This window comes from Hemitrygon akajei, chromosome 4 (genome assembly GCF_048418815.1).
Source record: "Hemitrygon akajei chromosome 4, sHemAka1.3, whole genome shotgun sequence".
In the NCBI taxonomy this organism is placed as follows: domain Eukaryota; kingdom Metazoa; phylum Chordata; class Chondrichthyes; order Myliobatiformes; family Dasyatidae; genus Hemitrygon; species Hemitrygon akajei.
Genome location: NC_133127.1, coordinates 79,778,975 through 79,799,897, shown reverse-complemented (window position 1 = coordinate 79,799,897; position 20,923 = coordinate 79,778,975). Strand labels below are relative to the sequence as shown.

Below are 20,923 nucleotides of genomic sequence, written 5' to 3'. Positions count from 1 at the left end.
AGGGTGTGTGTCCCCACCCAGAGAGAGAGAGAGAGCACCCCCTTGGCTGCAACGAATTGAATCGACGTTGGAGCCAATCTAGCATTCTTCACTCGAATGTCATTCGCAACAAAATGTTTTCGAACAGACGTTTTGAGAACCGCAATTTAAAAAAAAAGGTCCAGGGCTCGTATTAGTCGTGGATCACTGACAAGAACCAGCGGACTTTTGCACTGTCCCTGCTAGGTGCCCTGCGAGTTGGACTGGGAGGGAGAGCAGGAGGTGTGGGTGGGGAGCGCAGGCTCCGCCCTCTCCCTCCCGGCTCGGCTCAGTTTGCTCTTCGCCGACCGACCGCGGGTAGCTGAACCCTTCGGCAGGCAAAGCCTGGCTTTGCTGGCTGGCTGGCTGTCTGTCTGTCAGCGGGTCCTGGACCCCCACCCCTAGCCCAGCAGCATCTCAACTCCTGCACCCCCCCCCCCCCCAAGTCGCACCCACCCGAGGGGCCGCCCGCCGCCTCACGGTCTCCTTTGCGGAGGAGATCTCTGTCTGTTTCGGGACTTGCCTGGTGGGACGACCCTCAATCCCACTCCTCACCTCTCCTCCCCTCACCTCACCGGCCCGACGAAACGCGGGAAGCTATGGGGCTGCAGCCACTGGAGTTCAGCGACTGCTACGTGGAGAGCCCTCACTTTCGCGAGCGGCTGAGGGCGCACGAAGTTGAGCTGGAGAAGACGAACAAGTTCATCAAGGAGTTGTTGAAGGACGGGAGGGCGCTCGTCGCAGCCACGAAAAGTAAGTGTGGTCCCGGCCGCGCGGGCTCCAGGTGCCCGCGGCCTTGAGCGCTGCTCTCTCCGGAGGCAACTTGCGCGGCGTTGTGGGGACCAATCTGTCAGTATTTTCTCTCTGGTTGAATGAAATTCTCATCCTCTCACATCCCCAACAGTTGTTTGCTATGGATCTGTGTAAAAAAAAATCCGTCAGTTTGAAGGGTGTTGGGCAACGGGAGTCTGAGTTTGTGTAAAGAGCCCTGGTATCAAAGTGTGCAGCAGTGTTAATTTGTCATTTGACAGAATTATTGCTGCTGTTCATTCCAATTGCTACTAAATCTCCTAGCCGGGTTTCGCGTTAATTTTTTTAACGCTCTTTCAGTGATGGAGTTTGAGAGGGAAGTATTCTCTCACTGGAATGTGTGCATCTCAAGAATGATTTTTTTTAGTGAAATATTGGGGCAACTGCCACTCCCCACTCTTTTAAGCAGGAGAGGGCGTTAAAAGAACATTTTAACGTGTCATTTTAACATTTTAACATGTCATGTTAAAATGACATGACATTAATCAAAAAAAGAAAGACAAATCTTAAGCGAGAGCAGACGCTGAGATTCTTCCAAACACTCCACTACATGTCCACTCTGTTCCCCAAACTGAGAAACTTGTTTAAACTCCCAACAACTATTTTGTAATTTACTGTTTGATATTACTCAGTCTCTGTAAAGCAGAGATCACTTGATGTAACAATATCATGTGGATTACTCATTATTGTTTGAGACAACCAAAGAGTATTGGTCACTGCCATCTTAGTACTGATTTCAGGAGATTTTTCATACAAGCACTTGTGTTGGTGGGATAAACTTCTTGTTGCTTGTTTTTTGTCTTGGAAAATGAGATGAGCAGAATGGTCTGCCTCCATTATTTGTCATGTTTCCAGATAACCACCCTGTTTCCCCAGTAAAAATGTTTTCATTTTCATTCCGTGAAAAAGTGTTTGTTTTCACTGTTTAAAATCTAAGCAATTACCGGTAATGACTTTTTCTAATATCTCCCTATCTAATTCGTTGCCAATTTTAATTTAATTTAAATACCATGAAGTAGTTTGATGTGATTTTTGTATCTCACACACACTGTAAATATAAGATGTGAGTACCACATCCTTTTTCACCACTTTTCAGGTGAGCTGTAAAAGGATCACAACCTTGTACATGGTTCAATATTTTCAAAGGTATTAAAACTGTTAATTCCCTCAAACTTTTACATTTTGGTTTCACTTTATTTATTACTGATCTAGACATAAGTGGCTTAGCAGAATTAGTTATTCTCAATGATTATATTGTTTTACTTGAGTATATCATGGGCTGAATGTTTGCCAGGTGATTCATTAGAGGAGTTAGATAGATAGATACTTTATTCATCCCCATGGGGAAATTCAACTTTTTTTCCAGTGTCCCATACACTTGTTGTAGCAAAACTAATTACATACAATACTTAACTCAGTAAAAAATATGATATGCATCTAAATCACTATCTCAAAAAGCATTAATAATAGCTTTTAAAAGTTCTTAAGTCCTGGCGGTTGAATTGTAAAGCCTAATGGCATTGGGGAGTATTGACCTCTTCATCCTGTCTGAGGAGCATTGCATCGATAGTAACCTGTCGCTGAAACTGCTTCTCTGTCTCTGGATGGTGCTATGTAGAGGATGTTCAGAGTTTTCCATAATTGACCGTAGCCTACTCAGCGCCCTTCGCTCAGCTACCGATGTTAAACTCTCCAGTACTTTGCCCACGACAGAGCCCGCCTTCCTTACCAGCTTATTAAGACGTGAGGCGTCCCTCTTCTTAATGCTTCCTCCCCAACACGCCACCACGAAGAAGAGGGCGCTCTCCACAACTGACCTATAGAACATCTTCAGCATCTCACTACAGACATTGAATGACGCCAACCTTCTAAGGAAGTACAGTCGACTCTGTGCCTTCCTGCACAAGGCATCTGTGTTGGCAGTCCAGTCTAGCTTCTCGTCTAACTGTACTCCCAGATACTTGTAGGTCTTAACCTGCTCCACGCATTCTCCATTAATGATCACTGGCTCCATATGAGGCCTAGATCTCCTAAAGTCCACCACCATCTCCTTGGTCTTGGTGATATTGAGACGCAGGTAGTTTGAGTTGCACCATATCACAAAGTCCTGTATCAGTTTCCTATACTCCTCCTCCTGTCCATTCCTGACACACCCCACTATGGCCGTGTCATCAGCGAACTTCTGCACATGGCAGGACTCCGAGTTATATTGGAAGTCTGATGTGTACAGGGTGAACAGGACCGGAGAGAGCACGGTCCCCTGCGGCGCTCCTGTGCTGCTGACCACCGTGTCAGACCTACAGTCTCCCAACCGCACATACTGAGGTCTATCTGTCAAGTAGTCCACTATCCAATCCACCATGTGAGAGTCTACTCCCATCTCCGTTAGTTTGTGCCTTAAGATCTTGGGCTGGATGGTATTAAAGGCACTAGAGAAGTCCAGGAATGTAATCCTCACAGCACCACTGACCCCATCTAGGTGAGAGAGGGATTTGTGCAGCAAATACGTGATAGCATCCTCCACTCCCACCTTCTCCTTATACGCAAACTGAAGAGGATCCCGGGCGTGCCTGGTTTGTGGCCTCAGACTCTGTATTATCAGCCGCTCCATGGTCTTCATCACGTGCGACGTCAAGGCAACAGGTCTGAAGTCATTCAACTCCTTTGGTTGTGGTTTCTTCGGTACCGGGACAATATAGGATGTTTTCCACTGTCTGGGTACTCTTCTCTGCTCCAGGCTCATGTTGAAGTTTGCATCAGTGTAATGTTTTATGATGGGCACAAAGTTCATTGAAACTTTAAGTTTATTGAAAGGCCTGAGCTGCATTTTGCCCTTGCGAGCACTGCTCTAGCTAGATCCGAGAGAAATATTGAAAGTGGTATTTTTTGTGGAGACTTATTATTTCCAGGAATGCTTAAAAAAGAGGAAGTGAGTTGTGCAAAGCAGGAGGAGTTCAGATTTATTTTTGCTTTTGTGAATGTGTGTGCAGGGACTTAGCACTAAGGTTATTCCCTGAATTTTGCATTGGTCTTCTGGCTTTAGAAGCAATTTTTTTTTTGTTATTCAGTGGTTTTCCAGAATGAGGAAGGACAAAGTATTGTGCTGCAAGAGACCTTAGGATCTGTTACATTGGAGACTGTGAGCTCATGGTGAATCCCAAAATGAATAAAAGTAATACAGAAAATATGCCAATCTGACCTCAGCAATTACTTGCCCCAAAAATAAAAGCATTGAGAGGAACTCAGTGGGCAGACAGTATCTGTGGAAGGAAATGGATAGTTGACAATTTAACAGTTGCCTGAACAAATTGTTGACTGTCCACTTTCTTCCGCAGACCACTAAGTTCCAACAGCAGTATAGTTTTTCTTTTGCAGATTCCAGCATTTGCATTTTTTTGTCCCATCAGCAGTCATATGTTCTGTGGTGATGAATGTGTGTTAAGGAAGAGTAAAGTGGAAGAGGAACCGTATATAGGGTCAACTTAGTGGTCAACTATGAACTAACATCAGCTTCTCCTGCATGATATCCCCCATGATAAAGCTAATACAAAGAGTCTCAGGACTGGTTTGATAAGAACTGGGAACTAATTAATTACAAATGCAATGTACTACTGGTTTGGATGCTCCCCATGCCTTGGAGTAAAGCAACACCTCTACAGCCACCAGGTGATCAAGGTTCAATAGAAAACCATGATTAAAGAGCATCTGGTAGATGGAGCATAAGACTTATATGTTGGACAGATATGTCTGTGTTGTCAAAGACAAAAATATGGTCCAAACACCCAGACTGAGTGCAAGGGATGGAGGTAAACATATCAAGGGCAGAGGAGCAGAGTGCCTACTGGAAGGGACACTTCAAATAACCTCAGCTATTTCTCTATCCTTACTAAGAACCATTCCACAGCAAACTCCGGTCAAATCCTGTTTCAGTCCTGACCGTGTGCCTACCGCTAAACAGAGTGGAACTTCAGTTACAAACTTATCACCCAGTTCTGTAAGGAGGAAGAAATAATGGGGATCTTGGATGCTCTATTCATGACCATCCTCAAGAATGGGCAAATCCAATTGTGGCAACAACAGTGTTCTTCTTAGAGTCTGCCTGGGTTCTTCTTAACTGGCCCTCATAGGGGATGAAGAGCTACTCCTCAAAATGCAGTGTGGATTCCACCCATCTCACAATTGAGATGATCTTCACTGTGCAAAAACTCCAAAGATAAATGCAAAGAATGGCATTGACCACTGTACCTATTGAGAGGGCAATGGAGAAACGTTCTTAAGTTTAGCTGCCTGTAGAGATTTATCTCCTCATATGCTTGCTTCTTGAAGGCATGTGACCAGTGGTGCCAATCTCAGCACAGATCAGTGTCATGCAAGGCTGTCTCATTCTCACACACTTTCTTTAATATTTATCATTGCAAAGCTGCATTTCAGCTCTGTCTCCAAATTGCTTCCTGCAGAAGTGGATCTAATCTGGAGGAGTTGTAGGGAATTGTTCAGTCTACATTTCTGTACTTCAGAACTTGCATATGTCCTCTCAGCCTTACTCAATGTGCAGCACTATGCAGATGGCACTTGCACAGATTTGGAGGCCGAGCTACAGGCCTGTGTTGACTCTGTCACTGAAGCATACAAAAGAATGAACCTTAAACCTGTAAAGGTCCTTTGCCAGTCTCTGTGATGATCTGTGGAAATTTCATTGGAATGTAAATGAAAGTGTGTTAGTTGACAAATACGACATTGGACATAGTTTTGCATCTGCATCACCATTGAAGGTGCTGATGTTGATGTATGATACTTAATCCTTTGTAAATTTTAGATTTTAACGATAAATTATTTGACCTTTCATCTGCAGTCACTCCCCATCCTTCAATTTTAACACCTCGTAGACATTTTCCAGAAGCTGCACTTAACAGTGCTGCCAATTGAAACGTTCCACCAGTTACTGAGAATCTTTGCAGTGCCCTCATTATTGCTCTGGATCGGCTAAGCTTATCCTGCGCAAAATGGTGATGTCTCTGACTACGTTACCCAAAATTGTTGGAATTCATGTCGGGTCTTAGCGGTTGAGATCTTTTAAAATAAAGTACTGTTTCTCAATCTCATGCGGAATCTTACTGGAAGAGAACAGGCAGCCATAGATCAGTCAAAAATGGAGTGGAATAGAAAATTTAAAATAATAGCTGGATGCTCTTGGTACTCAGAACAATGGTGTTCTGCAAAACAGTCATGCAATTGTGTTTGTTTTCTTCCAATGAAGAGTAAACTACATTTTGCGTAGTGATACAATACATTATGTTGGAAAAAGTATGAAAGAATAAAGTTGTTTTTTGTTGTTTCGAAAGCAAGATGTTGCAAATCTTGTGGTTGCATGGCTAGGTGCTATGAGAAGGGGAGTAGTTGGTGGTGATGGAAGAGCAAATGATGCATTTGTAAAGTGAACGGTTCCTTCAAATAATGAAAAGGGAGGGGAGAGGAAGATGTGTCTGGTGTCTCCATTTGACATTAAGGTGAGAGATCAGAAAGAAAAGAACCCAAAGTGGCCAGAAACTGACTGAATATTGCTGGAGAGTAAAATGCTTGGAATAATGATGTACTGTTTGGAATAACTTGGGAAGAGCTGGTACCAGGGTAATCATTAGGGTAAAGTTTCTTTAGAGAATTATAAATTGGTTTAAGTTGGTCTTCGAGCAGAAACACTACCCAGGAAGATCATTTTAAAGTGAATCATTTGACATCTGGGAAATGACCAGCAGAATCATCATGAATATTTTGCAGTAATGAAATTATATCAAATTATATAATTTGTGGAGGAAATACTGCATTGATTATAATGCTGTAATCATATCCCATTATGTCAGAGGGAGGATTTTAACAAATCAAATATTCTGCAATAAAAAGTTAAGTATTAGCAGGCACAAATTTATCATCTCTTTCAAAAGCAGAACATTTTATGATGCAGTTGACCATTGGAGATTTTATAAGACCATAAGACACAGGAGCAGAATTGGGCTATTCAGCCCATTCAATACACTGCCATTCCATCATTGCTATTTTATTACTCCCCTCAACCCCATTCATCTGCCTTCTCTGTAACCTTTGATGCCCTGATTAATCAAGAACCTACCAACCTCTGCCTTAAATATATCCAATGACTTGGCCTGCACAACCATTTGTGGCACTGAATTTCATAGATTTGCCACCTTTTGACTAATTTTTTTTCTCTAATCTCTGTTCAAACTGAGTGTCCCTCAATTCTGAGGCTGTACCCTCTGGTCCTAGAATCCCCCACGGTAGGAAGCATCCTCTCTACATACACTCTATCTAGGGCTTTCAATATTTGATTGGTTTCAATGACATCCCCTCCCCCCCCCCCCCCCCCCATTCTTCTAAACCAGCAAATACAGGCCCAGAGCCTTCAAACGCTCCCCATATCTTAACTCTTTCATTCCTGGAATCATTGTCATGAACCTCCTCTAGACCTACTCCAATGGCAGCACATGTTTTCTGAGATAAGGACCCCAAAACAGCTCAAAGTACTTTAATTATGCCCTATAAAGCTTCATCATTACATTCTTGTATTCTAGTCATCTTGAAATGAATGCTAACACTGCATTTGCCATACATCCCACTGACTTAACCCGCAAATTAACCTTTAAGGAATCCTGCAGGAGGACTCTCAAGTCCCTTTACATCTCTGATTTTTGAATTTTCTCCCCATTTAAAAAATAGTCCATACCTTTATTTCTTCTACCAAAGTGCACAACCATGCACTTTCCTATGATATGTTCCATCTGCTATTTTTAATGCCCATTTTCCCAATCTGTCTTCATATCGTTTGCAAAGTTGGCTGCAAAGCTATTCCTTCATCCAAATCATTGTTGACATACTTTTAACATGAAAAGAAGTGGTCCCAAACCAAACACTGTGGCACACCACTAGTCACTGGCAGCCAACCAGAAAAAAGCTCCTTTTACTTTGACTTTTTTGCGCTCTTACCTTGTTAAGCAGCCTCGTGTGACACTTGTCAAAGTCCTTCTGAAAATCCAAATAAACAACATCCACTGACTCTCCTTTGTCTATTTTGCCTGTTATTTCCTCTAAGAATTCTGACAGATCTGTCAAGCAATATTTCCCTTAAGGAAATCATGCTGACTTTGGCCTATTTTGTCATGTGCCTCCAAGTACCCTGAAACCTCATCTTTGATAATGGACTCCCAACATCTTCCCAACCGCTGAAGTCAAGCTAACTTGCCTATAATTTTTTTTTCCTTCTGCTCCCCTCCTTTCTTAAAGAGTGGAGTGACATTTACAATTTTCCAGTCTTCCAGAACCACTCCAAAATCTAGTGACTCTTGAAAAGTTATTGTTAATATCACCACAGTCTCTTCAGCTTCCTCTTTCAGAACCCTGGCGTGTAGTCCATCTGGTCCATGTGACTTGCCTACCTCCAGCTTCCCAAGCATCTTCATCTCAGTAATAGCAGCTGCACTCACTTTTGTTCCCTGCATTTCTGGCATTCCGCTAGTGTTAGCATCATTTTCCAGCAATGCGATATCCACTCTTGTCTCTTTTTATATATCAGAATAAAAAAACATTGATATCCTCTTGTATATTTTTGGCTAGCTTACCTTTATATTTCATATTTTTGCTCTTTATGGCTTTTTAAGTTGCTTTCTGTTGTTTTTTTAAAAGCTTCCTTATCCTCTACCTTCCCACTATTTTTTGCTAAATTATGTGACACCTCTTTTGCTGTCTTTGACTTCCCTTGTCAGATACATTCCTTTGGGATGTATCTTTTGTGCTTTCCAAATTGCTCACAGACACTCCCTCCATTGCTGTCTATTGTCGACCCTGCTAGTGTTCTCTTCCAATCCACTTTGGCCACTCTCATGTCTCTGTAATTCACTTTGATCCACTGTAATGCTGATACATCCAATTTTAGCTCCTTTTCAAACTGCAGGGTGAATTCTATGCTATTATAATAACTGCCTCCAAAGGGTTCCTTTATTTTCAGCTCCCTAGTCAAAGATTCAAAGCACATTTATTATCAAAGAATGTATAAATTATACACCTTGAGATTTGTCTGCTTATAGACAGCCACAGAGCAAGAAACCCGTATAACCCAATTTTAAAAAAAAGAAAGGCCAAAAAATCCCAATGCAAAGAAAGAAGGGGAAAAACCCCACAAATCATCCAAACAATAGAAGCAAGCCAACAGCTTTCCAGAGCAGCCAAAGTAGGCCCAAGACTTGGTCCCGGCTCATTGCACCAGCAGAACAAAAATGCAGAGTTGTCGGATCAGTTGACAGCCTCAGCCCTGCAGAGAAAGGAGTGAACATTCATGGGAGAGTGAGGGAAATCAGCCAACCATTGTCTCTGTTCCGGACACTCGGGCTTCCAGACCATCTGTGCCAGCACTTAAATTGTTCATGCAAATACCCGATCGAGAATTGCCTTTCCTCTTGATGGCTCAACCACAACCACAAGCTGCTCTAAAAAAACCATCTCTATGGCTTTTGATAAATTCCCTCTTTTGGGATCCAGTATCAACATGATTTTCCCAATCTATCTCCATATTGAAATCCTCTCATGACTATCGCAACATGCCTTTTCGATCTCCCATTATAGTTTGTAGTTCATATCCGGATATTGTTCAGAGGCCTGTGTATAACTTCTATGAGGGTCTTTTTACCCTTGCAGTTTCTGAACTTTATCCACAAGGATTCTACATATTCCAGTCCTATGTCACCTCTTTCTAAGGATTTGATTTCATTTTTACCAGCAGAGCCATGACTCAGTTAAACCCACAACAGTATACTAGCCAATCTCTAACTGTGCCACAAGATCATCTCCCTGATTTCGTATACTGTGTGCATTCAAATATAACACCTTCAGCCCTGTATTCATCACCCTTTTCAATTTGGCCTCTGTTACATTTTAGCTCATCTCACTGACTGAAATTTTGCCCTATCATCTGCCTGTCCTTTCTTACAGTGACACTACACATTGCATCTAGTTGTATACCTACTGCCCCAATCTAAGCTCTATTACTCTGGTTCCCACCCCCCTGCCAAATTAGTTTAAATGCTCTAGCAAACCTGCCACAAGGATATTTGTCCCCCTCGGGTTCTGGTGTAACCTGTCGTTTTTGTACAGGTCATAACCTTCCCCAGAAGAGATCCCCGTGATCAAGAAATCTGAAACCCTGCCCCAGCACCAATTCTTCAGCAACACATTCACCTGCCAAATCATCCTATTCTTGCCCTCACTGGCATGTGACACAGGCAGCAATCCAGAGATCATTTCCCTGGAGGTCTTGCTTTTCAGCCTTCTACCTTACTCCCAGTATTTTCTCTTATACCATGACTTCCAACCGTTCACCTTCCTCCTTTAGAATGCTGTGGACCCGATCCAAGACATCCCTGAGAGGCAGCGTGTCATCTGAGTGTCCCCTTCACATCCACTGAATCTGTTTTCTGCTCCTCTAATTATGAAATCCCCTATCGCTACTGAACTCCTTTCTCCTCCCTTCGCTTCTGAGCCACATAGACAGACTCTGTGTCAGAGACCCATCACTGCAGCTCCCCCCGGTAGGTTATCCCCTCCATCATTATCCAAAGCAGCATACTTATTATTGAGGGGAGTGGCCACATGGGTACTCTGCACTTGTTGCCTTTTGCTTTCCGTCTTCTGCCAATCACCCAGTTACCTGCAACTTGGGGTTGACTACCTTCCTGTAGCTCTTATCTATCGTCTCCTCATGTTCCATATGAGCTGAAGGTCATGCAGTTGCAGCTTCAGTTCCTTAACACTGTCTCTAAGGGGCTACAGCTTGGTGTACTTCTTACAGATGTAGTTATCTGGGAGTAGAGATCTCCGAAAGTTCCCACAAGGAACAGACCAATACCTCTGGACCCATTCTCTGTGCACTAGCTTTGTACTAACAGAAAAAAAAACTGGCCAAAGCCTGATCCCTCTAACATTGTACACTCACACAATGGCCCTTCCACTTACCCTTGCTGCTTTTTATTAGCCCCTGCTGAGAGCCTAATAGATTGTTATGATTGCAGTCTGCTGAAAAGCCCCAAAAGCTCCTGAGCTCTTTTTAAACCTCGCACCGTGTCATCAATGAACAACCTCTCGCACTGATTGCAGCCTGCCACATATTATAGGATGGGGTCTGTCTCTAAAAACATGTTGTTGAACATGTCTTTGGAGTCAGACTTGAACCTATTACAGAACACAGAACAGTACAGTGACAGGCCATTTGACTCCCAGTGTCTGTGCCAACCAAGGAGGCCAATCAAAACTGACCCCATCTATCTGCACGTGGTCTACATTCCTGTATTCCTACCTGTTTGTGTGTCTGTCTAAATGCCTATTAAATGTTGCTGTTGTGTCCGCTTCCACCACGTGCCTTGAAAGTGCGTTCCATACATCCACCATTCTGTGTTTTCTTCTTTATCAATCTTTTTATTAGTTAAATAAAGAAGTACATATATAAAAACAAGAGGAGAATTATCACAAATATCTATATCAATAACAGTTCGAATAAAAGGAAAAATAAACATTATCAAGATCAAACATAGTATTAATCTAATAGTATATAATAAAGAGAAAGGTAATTGTTTCTCTTCCTGTCCATAAAAAGAAAAAAAAGATAAAGAAACTTTTATAATTGAAATGTACAGGAAAAAATCCCCAAAACACAAAAAAAAGAAAAAAAGAGCTGGGCAGCTCAAATTGAGAGTGAAAGCAAAAAAAAAAGAAACAAGGAAAAACTTTCTGATCAAATCCAAAACTTCAAAAAGGTGTAACTGGAAGGGCCATAAGTCAGAGCATATGAAAACATTGAATAAAAGGTCGCCAGGTTTCCTCAAATTTAGAGAATGTATTAAATGTCCGACGACTTATTTTCTCTAAACTTAAACAGGACATAATGGAGGTAAGCTAATGAATAACAGTAGGTGGATTAGAATCCTTCCATTTAAGCAAAAGGCTCTCCTAGCCAGTAAGGTTGTAAAAGCTATCATCCGTTGAGCGGGAACAGGAATATCTCCTGCTTCTGATGGAATGATCCCAAAAATTGCTGTTAAGTAATTAAAAAAAATACACATCACTTGGCTCTGGCGAGCGGAGAGGCGCCTGGCCTCGGCTCACCCCCATTCTGTGTTTTTAAAAATAAAACCTGCCTTGTGAATCTCCTTTAAACACTCCTTCTCCCACTTTAAAGCTATGTCTTCCTAATATTTGGCATATCCAATCTTGAGAAAATGACTTGGGTTGTTCACCCTATCTATGCCTCTTGTAATTTCATATATTTCTCTCAGTTACCCCTTGGCCTTTGACATTGTAGTGAAAACAATTCAAGTTTGTCCAACCTCTTTTATAGCTAATGCTCTCTAGTCCAAGCAACATCCTGGAGAACTTTTTCCGTGCCTTCTCCAAAGCCTTCACGTTGTTCTTGCAATGCGGTGGCCAGAACTGGATGCAGTACTCCAAACGAGGCCTAATGAAAGTTCCAACAGCTTTCTTCTTGTTACTAGCATGCCCTAGAATAGGGGTTCCCAATCTTTTTTTATGTTGTGGTCCAATACCATTTGTCCTGCAATATCCTACCCAGGTGGCTTTCAAATAAATCCTGTATGTCGTATCTGGATGCACCCAATAACAGTTACTTCTAGTCATGGTACCAGTGCTGCTGTCACTTTCCCCTGAGATGCTATTTCCCTCTTCCTCCCCACCCACCCCCACAGTGATATCCAAAAGGGTACTTGTTTGAGAGGGGAACAGCTGCAGGAAACTTCTGCACTCGCTGTCTATTCCGGCAGTTGCTATTTATCTGACTGTGACCGCCCCCACCTCTCTGAAACTCCTCTCTATATCATTCTGCCTCCTGTATGGCCCTCAATGAGTTCAGCTGCTGCACCAGCCGGTCAACGCAGTCTGACAGGAGCTGCATCTGCACACATTTCTTGCAGATGCCATTGTCAGGAGCACTTGAACTCTCTCTGAATCTCCGACATCGGAGTCAGGTTTAATATCACTAGCAAATGTGGTGAAATGTGTTGTTTTGCGGCAGCAGTACATTGCAATTCATAATAAAACTAAATTACAGTAAGAAGTATGTATTAAAAAAAAAGGAAATTAAAGAAGTAATGCAAAAAGAGGGGAAAAAGTGAGCCTGTGTTTATGGATTCATTTTCCATTTAGAAATCTGATAGTGGAGGGGAAGAAGCTCTTCTTGAAATGTAGAACGTGTGTCGTCAAGCTCCTGTGCCACCATCTTGATGGTAGCAATGAGAAGAGGGCATGTCCTGGGTGATGTGTGATCTTAATGATGGATGCTGTCTTTTTGAGGTGTTCTGGATGCTGGTGAGACTGGTGCCCATGATGAATCTGGCAGAGTTCACAATTTTCTGTGGCTTTTTCTGATCCCGTGCAGCTGCCCTTTCATACCAGAGAGTAATGCAATCAGTTCGAATACTCTCCACGGTATATCTATATGTGGAGAGTATACTTCTCAAATACCTAATGAAGTATAGCCACTGTTGTGCCTTCTTTGAAATTACGTCAATATGTTGGGCCTGAGATGCTGACACCCAGGAATTTTGAAACTATTCACCCTTTCCGCTTCTGATACCTGGATGAGGACTGGTGTGTATTCCCTCAACTTCCCCTTCCTGAAGTCCACAATCAATTCAACATCTTACTATTGTTGAGTGCAAGTTTGTTGCTGCACCAGCACTCAACCAACATTATTCATTCCTGTACGCCGCCTCATCATCTGAAATTCTGCCGATGATAGTTGTGCTGTCGGCAAGCTTATATAATGTATTTTAGCAGGGCCTAGCCACAGAATCGTGGGTGTAGAGAAAGCAGACAAGTAGGCTAAGCACATCCTTGAGGTGCGCCAGTGTCATTTGTCAGCGAGGAGAAGATGTTATTTCTGATCCACATAGATGGTCGTCTTCCAGTGAGGAGGTTGAGGGTGTAGTTGCAAAGGTTGGCCCAGGGTCTGGGATTTGTTGATTAGAATTGAGGGTATGATTATGTTGAAAGCTAAGCTGCAGTCAATAAACAACAGCCTAATGTAGGTATTGCTATTGTCACACAGGAGGAGCAGAGCAATCCACTCCACTGACTGCCATTGCTGCCCCTTGAATGAACTAACATTTTGACATTTAGCTTACAAAACTAGTACCTACAGAGATGTGACATTGAGCTGTGCAATGTTACTTTTAAGGGGTTGAGACAAATTGTATCTTGTCCCTTTGAAATAATGATCACTTGGGTCTAGACTGATTTTTACTCTGGTTAAATTATACAAGTATGCTTGTATAATTGGGGGGAGAATATTCAATTTCTAGCTTTTTTTTTACAGAAGATGTGTTTTGTTCAAAAAGCATTTTGAAGCAGTTGCTTTGGATTAGCAACAGAGACTCAAAGTGGGTGTGAATGTTGCACAAGAAGTCATTTTGAATGCTGTGCTGGCAGATCAAGTGAAGAATGGGTTAATGTAGCGGTGAAATACAAATGCCTGTGTTATAGACAGGAAGTGTGTGGGTTTTAATGATGTATCATATCTTAAGCATTGGTAAATGACACACACTAGTTTAACAGGCTCAAACAATGGGTGAAGAAATAATCTGAGAAAACATTGGCCTATGTTTCTGAGCAGTAGGAAGTTAGACTTTGTGCTAAACCTAATCGAGTAGGTGAGATCTTGATTGCTTTATTGGATGTGATTGAAAACCTTTGACAGATTTTATAGCAGCATTTTTGACAACATGAGAGGGTTATTTGTAATCTCCACATGACTCCTGTGGGACAACATCTGGAGAATTGCATTTAATTTTGATTTCACTGTATCGAAGAGGAGAAATAGGAAAGAGTATTTAAAAGGGTGTGTGATTGATTCCAAAATTTGTAGGGATTTTGCATGAGTGGAGATTAATTCTGCGAAGAAGTTTCAAAGAAAGTTTTCAGAATTGTGAACATTTAGACATTGCTTACTTGTATTCCAAAGAAAAAATATTGCTGGCAAGACCCAACATTTAATGCCTACCCTAATTGACTTTCAAAAGGTGCTGGTTGTGATCTGAATTTTTGAACCAAGAATCCCCTTTCCAGTTGCAGAATTTAAACCTAAGAATAATAGAAGGAAATAAGAAATGTCCAAGGAACCTTTTTCACTCTGAACTCTTCAGTAAGAAAACAAGAGATTATTGGCACAAAGAGTTGAACGAGAACTGGACGGTTTCTGGCAACATTGAGGGGGAGTGATTTCAGTTGGGCATGGTGTTGACACAGTGGTTTTCCTGAGTACCTATCTAATCATATTCCTCTGAAATTTTAATTCATTTAATAACAATATGAAATCTTTACATATTTGTCTATATATTTACATAAAGACCTTAAAGACCTTGCTCCTTGGGATGAAACCTAATTTATAATGTAGAGGATATCTGCTGCTACTTGGGTATTCAGGTCTTGATTCCTTTTTTAGATTGAAAGTGAGAACGTAGAATGTAGAACGATACGACACAGGAACTAACTGTTTGGACCATGATGTCTGTGCTGATCATACCAATTTAAACTATTCCCTACACATGTTCTGTATCTCTCCATGCCTGCATGTTCACGGGCCTGTCTAAATGTCTCATAAGTTGCTAACTTAACTACTTTCACCACCTCTCCTGACAGCACCTACCATTCTATGTGTATTTAAAAAAAATGTTTTGCAAATCTTTTTCAAACTTTACACTTATCAGCTTAAATTTGTGCCCTCTAATATTTGATACCTTCACCTATCATAGTTTTATATATTTCTGTCAGGGTGCCTTTCAGTCTCCTAATGCTTCAGAGAAACCAATCCAGATTTCTCCAGCCTCTCCTTGCAGTTGATATTCTCCAATGCAGGTAACATCCTGGTGAACTCTTGCACCTTCTTTGAGTGCTTCATGTCCTCCCTGCAATGTGGTGACACAATGAATGACAATACTCTATTTGTTTTATACAGCAGCAACATGACTTGCCAACTTTTAAAACCCTGACCGATAGAGGCAAGTTTGCCGTATACTGCTTTTACCACCCTATCTACTTGTGCTGTTAAAAGGGAGGGGAAACTTGCATCCATGATCTATCTTGATTATCAATGCTCATAAGGATTTGACTTCCAAAGTCCAATACCTCAGTCAGAGTGATAGTTGTGCAGCATGAGAACAGGTGTATCAGCTCAACTCACCCATGCTAGTCCCATTTGTCTGTTTGGCCCATATCCCTGGAAGTATTTCCAACCTATGTACAATACCTGCCAAATGTCTTTTGAATGTTGTAGTTGTACTTATTACTACAACCTGCCCTTGTAACTCATTCCATATAACCATCATCCTCGGGTGGAAAAACATTCCTCGGTTTCTTTATCATTCATAAAATGCTGGAGGAACTCAGGCAGGGCAGGCAGCATCTAAGGAGGGCAATAAACACTTGACTTTTCAAGATTAAACTTACCATCAGGACCTGATAGGAATGGGGAAGAAGCCAAAATAAGATGGGTGGGGGGAGATAGGAATACAAGCTGGTAGGTGTTGGGTGAAGCTAGGTGAGGGGGAAGGTAAATAGGTAGGTGGGGAAGGTGAGATGAAGTGAGAAGCTGGGAATGACAGGAGGAAAATGTAAAAGGCTGAAGAAAGAAGGAATCTAATCAGAGAGGAGAATGGAGCAAGGGAGAAAGGGAAGGAAGAGGGGCGCCAGAGGGAAATGATGAGAGGGTGAGGAGAAGAGAAAGGAAAGAGGGGAGCCAGCATTGGGAATGGGAAAAAAAGAGAAGCAGAGGGGGTAGAAGTTACCAGGTTAGGTTGGAGACTACCCAGAAGAATGAGGTTGTGCTCCCCTTCTGTTCCTTTTAAATCTTTCCCCTCTCCCTTTAAAACAATATCCCCTTTGTTTTTAGACTCCCCTACCTTGGCCATCAAAGTTATCTATCATTCCCCCAAGATATATTTTCACCTCTTAGCCTCCTTTGCTCATGGGAATACAGTGTTGGCCTATCCACTCCCTCCTGATAACTGAGGTGCTCCAGGCCAGGCAACATTCTTGTTAATTTTCCTGGCATCACATCCTCTCTTTAACATAGTGATCAGAAATGCAGACAATTCTGCAGGTGAGCTCCCATCTTCTGTGCTCAGTGCTCTGACTGATGAAGGCAAACATGTCTGATGCTGCTTTCTCTACCCTGCATCTCAGTGTAACTACCTTTAGGGAACTATGTACTTGTACCTCTAGGCCTCTCTGTTCTGTAAACCACCCCCAGGACTTCTTCATGCACTGTGAATGTCCTGCTCTGGTTTAACTTTCAATACTTGTCTGAGTTAAAATCCATTTGCCATTTTCTGCCATATTTCCACTGATCTGTATCCAGCTGAATCCTTTGACAACCTTCCCCCAGCAATTTTTGTGTCTTATTCAAACCCCATACTTTATATAGGGTGGCAGGGTGGAGATATGTCTCTACCAAAGGAGGTGTTAGGCACTCCTTTCCTCCACTAGCCTGCAGGTTACCCTTGGGCAAGGTGTAGCACCTTCTTAGTCCCTGAATCAGGGTCACATGAGGCCATGAGAGCAGTTGGGGGATGGCTGTCTGCATTTTCCAAGTCCAGGTTATGCAACCGGTGATACCAGGCAGACAATCTCTGAGGAGTATTGAGTCTTGTAAAGACACTGCCCAGCAGAAGGCAATGGCAAGTCATTTCTGTAGAAAGCTTTGCCAAGAACAGTAATGACTGCCTATGTCATGCAACAGGGCACATGATGATGATGCTTTTTATATAGTCCACGGACAGATCCCTGTAGAACACACTGATCTCAGAGTAGAACAGTCAGAATAACGTCTGTGCACCGGTAACCTCTATGTTCAGTGGCCAAGCTAATTTTGAATCCAATCTACTAAGAGCCCTTGAATCCCACATGCCTTAATCTTCTGGGTCAGCCTATTGAAGGATCGTGGCAAATGCCTTACATTGGTCCACTAATGTAACATCTTCTGCCTTGCCTCAGTGGGAAGGTCATGTTGTCTCTGCCTAATAATCCCATGCTTTTCCAGATATGAGTAAATCCTGTTGGTAAGAATGTTCAATAATTTCCTTGCACTGATGCAAGGCTCACTGGCCTGTAACTTCCTGGTTTGTTCCCCATTGCCCACTAAAGCAAAGAAATTGTACTGGCCATTCCCCACTCTTTTGGAATCTTGCTTCTCTCAATAACGTGGGATAGTTCCTATCAGGCCTTTTGGGAATTATCTACCATAATGGTCTTCAAGTGACCCAATACCATCAGCTCCTTGATCTTAAAATGCCCTAGAAAGTCAACACACTTCTCCCTTCATGTCCTCTTTGGTAAAATTAATGCGGTAGTCATTTGCTGTCTTATCCACTATTTCCGTCTCTGGACGTAAATTCCCTCCTCCATTATTGAGTGTTCTTATCCTCTCCCTTGTTTGTTTAAAGTGTAAATGCATTGAGATTCTCCTCAATCTTACCTGCCAAGGACATTTCCTGGCCTCTGCTTAGGTTCTTTCCCTGCTTCCTTTATATTCTGCAAGGCCCTGTCCATTTTAAGTTTCCTAATTTATAAAACCTCTCATCATCCAGGATTCCTAAGCCTTGTCTTTCTTCAGGAACATGTTGGTCCTAAAATCTAATCAACTACCGTTTAAATGACTCCCATGTGTCAGATATGGACTTGCTCGATAATAGCTGTTCCCAGTATACTCTCCCTAGCCGCTGTCTAAAGCTGATGTAATTAGCCTTCCCCCAATTTAGTACTTTACTTGTCTTTATTCAAAAATATCTTAAAATGATTGGTGTTATAGATGCTGTCCCATCATGCTCTCGCACTGGAACTCTGAGAAACGTTGGTTAAACCAAAACCAGGTGGACTATAGTGAGTAGTTGTTACTTCAGGATGTGACAAATCATGTAGCTGTTAAAATGATTACACCATAAATCTTTCAGTTTGATAAGTTAGTAATGACTGAATCATCATTGTCAGATTATCGTCATAGTCTTTTGGCAAATTTTTAAACTGTGCTTTATTGGGTTAATTCTGTTTCAAGTAAGTCTGCCAAATGACAGTGTAACAATGACATCCCAAATAACAATGACTCACAGTACAAATGGGAGATAAAGAGCCTAATTACATGGTATCACAACAACAACTTTACCCTCAATGTCAGCAAAACAAAAGATAGGATGGACTCTTGACTTCATAATCTACCTCATTATGACCTTGCACTGCACTTTCTCTGTAACTGTAGTAGTTTATTCTGCATTGTTATTATTTTACATTGTGTTACCTGATTGCACTGTTGTAATGAGTTGATATGTATGAGCAGAATGCAAGATAAATTTTTTATACTCCCTCCATCACTGGCAACCTGCTGCCATGGAGGGTACCATCCTTAAAATCCACTGCAGTCACTTCACAATACTGATCTGATACCACCTTCAAAATTTGTTATTTTGACCAGTTAATACTGGAGCAATAGGCTAATAGGAACATTACTACCTGGAGGTTCTCCAAGTCACAACTCATCTTAATGTAGATATATTGTATATCTCTATTAGCATCACTGGGTCGCTATCCAAAAAGGATAAGAGTCAAGCATGCCAATCACAGAAATCAGATGAAAGCTCTTCAGACCTCCTGCTTTGATTTATGAATGGATGTGGATAATTATGTATTTATTAATCACAAGAGCCTTTGTAAATATCCCATTCCCAGTGCTGCTGTAGCTTTGTTGGGAGACAACTGTCCGTTATGGTTTTGGTAGAAGTAACTGGTCCTCCTGTAAGCAAAATCCTTACTGATACTTTGATCTGACCATTTGTTATGGCATGCTTAACTCTTCTCTTTTGCATACTGCTTCTGCTATTAAATATCACATGGCTATGACTGGTGATTTCATTTCAACTATATGCTTATACTGCTGCTGATGTGTTCTTGAATTTTTCATTGAACTTGTGTGATCATTTTGCTTAAAGGTCATAAAGCACTGTGAGATGAGCCCAGTCCCAAGAACAGCTCCGTAGTACAGCCACTAGAACAGCTGCATCATTCACATTCAATCCTGATCTCCATTGTCATCTGTGTGGAGCTTGCACCACCTTGCTATGACAAGATGTGTTTCCTCTTGGGTGCTCCCATTTCCTCCCACTTCACAATTGTGCAGTATACAATGATCTTCAGCCTGAAGCAGCAAGTCCTTTTCTGTTTGCTCTCATGCTTCTACAGTGCACTACTGTGTCCTATCCATTTCCAGTCATTGATCCAAATCTTCGACCAAGTTAATTTACTCCTTGTGGTATCAGGAATTGCCTGAATACAAAGGAATATAGCAAAAGTTGTGCCTAATAGAAACCTAATTGTAGCGAACACTCCATCACTGTCCGTGGCTCCAGCAGAACTGCTTTGGACTAACTTTGCATTTATCCCTACAAAGAGAAAGGTTGCTTAGTTCTTGTGCATTCCTCATTGAACCAGGTTGGTCATGTCATTTGAAGGCGATGTTAGAGTAGGGGATGTACTGAACTTCAAAGTTGTAAATTTGTGGTGAAGTGCAGTTCTGATCCTGATGATAGGCTATAGTACTATTTGGTTATCTGGATAAATTTGAGATATCCCTTCTAGTAATGTGGTGGTTACCAACTGGCACAGTAATCATGCCTTTTATGTGTAGTGTGGGCCATGCTGATTACTTCTATTTTTATTGTGGACAAATGTAACTGGAGCAGAAAGAATGGTATGGATGAAGTTCCATTGATTAATCCTGGTTATCATTTGTTGCATGGTTAGTACGGAAGCTGTATTCGTCAATAATCTGGCAATGCGGTTGGGATCTCTTATTGAAGGTTCCCAACTGCACTCTGAGTGCATTTTCATTGGTGTTTCTTCAAGGTAGAGCTCAGCATAGATTGCTTATCAGCTGAAGGAGCAAAGTAGGTGGAAATTAGCTTGCCATGAGGTTATTATGAACACCTTGAAAGACTCCTATAGCACTGTTATTTTTTGTGGAACCTGTAAGGCACAGAATATT

The 20,923-nt window shown here is 41.9% G+C and overlaps 1 protein-coding gene across 2 annotated transcripts in view; it reads left to right on the top strand.

Moving 5' to 3' along the window:
• The first annotated feature begins 251 nt into the window (after positions 1-251).
• Positions 252-20,923, top strand: part of arhgap10 (Rho GTPase activating protein 10) — a 215,826-nt gene continuing 195,154 nt past the window's right edge. The window contains exon 1 of one of the 2 annotated variants that reach the window (XM_073042922.1): positions 252-771. In XM_073042922.1, coding sequence (XP_072899023.1) covers positions 618-771 — 154 coding nt within the window. In that variant the 5' untranslated portion in view covers positions 252-617. The remainder of the gene's footprint in view (positions 772-20,923) is intronic. The other variant, XM_073042921.1, reaches the window with a different exon arrangement.